At 37.6% G+C, this 4,625-nt stretch overlaps 1 gene segment (V, D, J or C); it reads left to right on the top strand.

Annotated features, from left to right (window-relative positions):
• The first annotated feature begins 2,677 nt into the window (after positions 1 to 2,677).
• Positions 2,678 to 3,844, top strand: LOC116275951. The segment is given in 2 exon segments: positions 2,678 to 2,906; positions 3,076 to 3,844. Coding segments are annotated over 2 exon segments (372 nt in total).
• The last annotated feature ends 781 nt before the right edge of the window (positions 3,845 to 4,625 follow it).

Below are 4,625 nucleotides of genomic sequence, written 5' to 3'. Positions count from 1 at the left end.
AATACACAAATTAGCTGGGGGCAGCAGTGGACACCTGTAATCCCAGCTACTCTGGAGGCTGAGGCAGGAGAATTGCTTGAATCTGGGAGGTGGAAGTTGCAGTGAGTCAAGATCATGCCATTGCACTCCAGCCTGGGCAACAAGAGCAAAACTCCATCTCAAAAAAAATAAGAAAAAAAAAGTATAATTTTCAAACTGGAGATGAAGAAATGAAAAATTATGACAGATGAAGAGATACTAAGAGAGAACTTAGATGCTTTCAAAATGATCAAGTCTTCTGGGTCATTTAAACTAATCCCCAACATACGAAAAGAGTTTGCAGACATGGTTGGCAAGGCATTGGGTGAATTTTTTGAAAACCTATGGGGAATGAAGGAAATCCCCAACACATGAACACAGAAATAGTGGATTGATACCCAGCAAAATTCTAGAGCAGATTATTAACAGATAATATGTGGGCTCTTAGAAAATAATGCAGTGATCAGTACCAAGCCAGAATGAGCTCACTAAAGACATTTTTAAAACAAGCCTGCTAAATTCAAAGGACTTCCATGGACTTTAAATGTGTCAAATATTTGCAAGACATTTAATAATTTGGTTTTCACTCTATCAATGGGAAAAATATATATATATTATCATTTGTTGAGTGTCGTGTTTGCCACAGGCCCTATTGTACTATAGATGTAATAAGAACTAACATTTATTTATCAAGGGCTTAATGTGCATGAAGTGTTGTTCTAAGTGCTTTGCATACATTAATTCATTTAATCTTCACTACAACCTCATGAAGTAGGTGCAATCTTTATTAAAGATAAGGAAACTATCTTTAATACAGAAGAATTAACTAACTTGCCCAAGAACACAGAGTTAGTAAGGGAAGACCTGGCATACAAATACAGGTTGACAAGCCCAAAGCCTGCATTCTTAAATTCTATACTTTGTTAACTCCCAATGTTATCTGTAATTCCCACCACAAAACTACAAGTTGTGTATTGTTATCCCCATTTTATGAATAAGGAGGCTGAGGATTGGAGTACTGAATAGAAAAATCCAGTAGAATCTAGTAAGTAGTAAGACTAAGGCTCAAACCCTAAGTTCATTTGAATCTAGACCGTATCCTCTATTCACTTCGCCATTCTACATAATGCTAGACTTGGTGAATCCTCAGCTGAAAGAATGGCCATATATAAATATACGATTTAGAAAAATGTCCCTATTGTTACACCTCATGTTTTATCCTTCACTCTGACCTGTTCACATTGATCTTATGTAAATTCACACAAGGTATGCCCATGCCCATTAAATGTACAAATAGCAAATTTTGAGATTGGTATATGATGATGATGCCCTAATGATGTCCAGCTAATATGTTTATTTACAGCATACATTAAAGATTGAAAATCATCTGAACAAACTGGAAAGATAAACTGAAACTGCCAACATAGAATTTAATGGAGATAACTATATATTTATATGGTAGTTTTATAAAATGAGTTGTAATATCTGGAAGAAGGAATCCTAAATTTTTAGTATTTGTTGTGTAATGCACTCAAAGTAATTAAGGAAAAGATTTTCGGAAAGGATATTAGAAAGTCTCATAAAATCAACTTGTGAAAAATACAGCTAGGGCTCACAGAAAGAAGAAAATCACCAATTGGCTTTCTGAATCTTTCTGAATCTACTTTTCTCTGAATGTATAATCTGTTCTCCTCCTGGGAAATCAGATTCCGCCGTAAACCTGTCATATTCTACTCCACAACAACTTCAGTTTGAACATACCCAGCTCTGTTTGCTAAGAGATGAGTCTGCTTTGAATCCCACAGGGCTTTAAAGCTCTAGTTACACTAACTGCTGTTTCTGTACCTCTAGTTCAAATTAATGAGCATAGTATCTACCCAGATCCAACAAGCTATTGCCAGAAAAAGGAGGTTACTTGGTACAAGCATGACCTCTATGTCATCTCTTTAGAAAGGAATCCCCAAAGTGGAAAAGGACTACAAGCTTGAAATAATTCACCAATGTGATAAAATAACTGAAATTATCATAGATAACAATAAAATGAGTGGAAACCAGATGAGTACAGTAATACCCTGACAGGGCAACAATATTTGAATCACATTTGAAGAGACATGAACAAACTGTAGCAAGTCTAAAAAAAAGATAAAACTAATAAAGTAGTCTGAAATAATACCATGTGCAGAAAGAAACAAGGATGTCACATAAAGAAACCAGAGATATTTATAAGGACCCCTTTACAAAAAAGAACAGATCTGGCCTTCAGTTTTCAAAAGATATAGTGTGAAATGCGGCTACTCTACTTGATCTATCATAGCTGGCTGAAGTCAAACAATCATCAGGTTTCTGTTCCCCCACATTACCCCCACCTTACTTCTAGGACTCCTAGTAGGAGGATGCTAAGTTTGGTTCTCTATCTGTATTGTCGGTGAGAGGGCTGTTTGTTTGTTTGTTTGTTTGTTTGTTTGTTTGTTTGTTTGTTTTAGAGACAGGGTCTTGCTCTGTTGCCCAGACTGGAGTGGAGTAACATGATCATATCTCACTGTATCCCCAAACTCCTGGGCTCAAGTATTTGACCCGCATAATAAATGTCTACGCCTCATGCCACTAGGTGGCAATGTGGGTGTTACATTTAAAAGATCATGGATGGTTCACTTTGCAGGTAAAACTGTAAATGTTCTTAAGTGTGCATTTCTGCTGCTTCTGATGGACTAAGAATCCCTTTTGATTTCTAAAGTAAATGTAGAGACGTTTTAAAAATAAAAGACTCCTGTGTCCAACTAACATATATTCCAAAATCCTCCAACAGAGACCTGTGTGAGCTTCAGCTGCCATAATCATGGTGAAGATCCGGCAATTTTTGTTGGCTATTTTGTGGCTTCAGCTAAGCTGTAAGTTGGGGAGTTTCAGGACATGACATATTTTACAAACTTCTGGGGAGGGGAAAGAAGGGATTCCAAGTGGCTAATCTGAAGTGCCCTCCTGAAAATGTGTAAATAAATGTGTATAAATGTTTCAATAATTGTAATATTCTGTATCTGATGATGTCTTTGAGAACAGGTGTAAGTGCCGCCAAAAATGAAGTGGAGCAGAGTCCTCAGGACCTGACTGCCCAGGAAGGAGAATTTATCACAATCAACTGCAGTTACTCAATAGGAATAAATTCCTTACACTGGCTGCAACAGCATCCAGGAGGAGGCATTGTTTCTTTGTTTATGCTGAGCTCAGAGAAGAAGAAGAATGGAAGATTAATTGCCACAATAAACATACAGGAAAGGCACAGCTCCCTGCACATCGCAGCCTCCCAGCCCAGAGACTCTGCCATCTACATCTGTGCTGTGAGACACAGTGCTCTCCAGGTGCCTGGAGCCCGTACCTAAACTCTAAAGCGGAGGCATCATTTCTTACTCCTGTCTTTCAGACTTGTCTGTCTCTATCCTTGGTCAGATGATGTCAAATTTTTAAGTTTTTAAAATATAATATTCTCCCCTTCTAGACCATCTCTCTTCTCTACAGCATCATCACCAAGTATATTAACCAGACGATATGTGATTTTTACCTTGGAAGTAAAATATACAGGGTATAAAAATCCCGATTCTGCTACTTATTAACTGGATGATCTTGATCAAGTTACTTAACTTCTCTGTGCCTCAGTTTTCCCTCAACTATAAAAAGGAAACACTGTTAACCATAGTACCTAACCCCAATTCTGGGGATTACATGAGGTAATATACACAAAGTGCTTGACACATTTCCTGGCACATAGTTAGTGTTACATAAAGGGTATCAATTATTGGTATTAGTTGTAGATGCAGCATGAGTTTGCTGATACTCATTATGGGTTAATACCACAAATCATTGAAGAAGTATGTGGAATATAAATAATAAGCACCTTAGAATAATTTTAGTTTTCAGATTCTTTCCTAATGATGTCCAGCACTTGGCCTTTTTAATAGTGTTGAGAAAAACAGAGAGTAGCTGTAGAAAACATAATAGAAGGATGACTCTATGGTTTGGTTTGTGGTGCGGAAATGAAAGACTGGTAAGAGATGCTTCTGGAGAAGCTCAGTGACTTCTTTAGAAAAAAGGCCAGGTTCTAAGTTTTCATGTGGAGATCTCTAATGGAAACTTGCATTTGTGGAAATTCATGAAGCAGAATATCAAACCCAGTGTATCTAAATCAATGGTTCTTTATATCCCCCAAGGATTCTTTTCACTATTATTCCCAATCCCAGTGGAATTCTTATATCAAAACAAGTTTTATGATTATAATTGTTCTTATTACTCAACAACATTAATCATATATATTAAATTATAGCTACATTCTTTTTTTATTTTTTTATTTTTATTTTATTTTATTTTTTTTTTTTTTGAGATGGAGTCTGGCTCTGTTGCCCAGGCTGGAGTGCAGTGGCCGGATCTCAGCTCACTGCAAGCCCTGCCTCCCGGGTTCATGCCATTCTCCTGCCTCAGCCTCCCGAGTAGCTGGGAGTACAGGCACCCGCCACCTCGCCCGGCTAATTTTTTTTGTATTTTAGTAGAGACGGGGTTTCACCGTGTTAGCCAGGATGGTCTCGATCTCCTGACCTCGTGATCCGCCCGTCTCGGCC

This window comes from Papio anubis, chromosome 7 (genome assembly GCF_008728515.1).
Source record: "Papio anubis isolate 15944 chromosome 7, Panubis1.0, whole genome shotgun sequence".
NCBI lineage: Eukaryota > Metazoa > Chordata > Mammalia > Primates > Cercopithecidae > Papio > Papio anubis.
The sequence above is the reverse complement of the archived record's forward strand: the minus strand, read 5'-3'. Positions and strand labels throughout refer to the sequence as shown.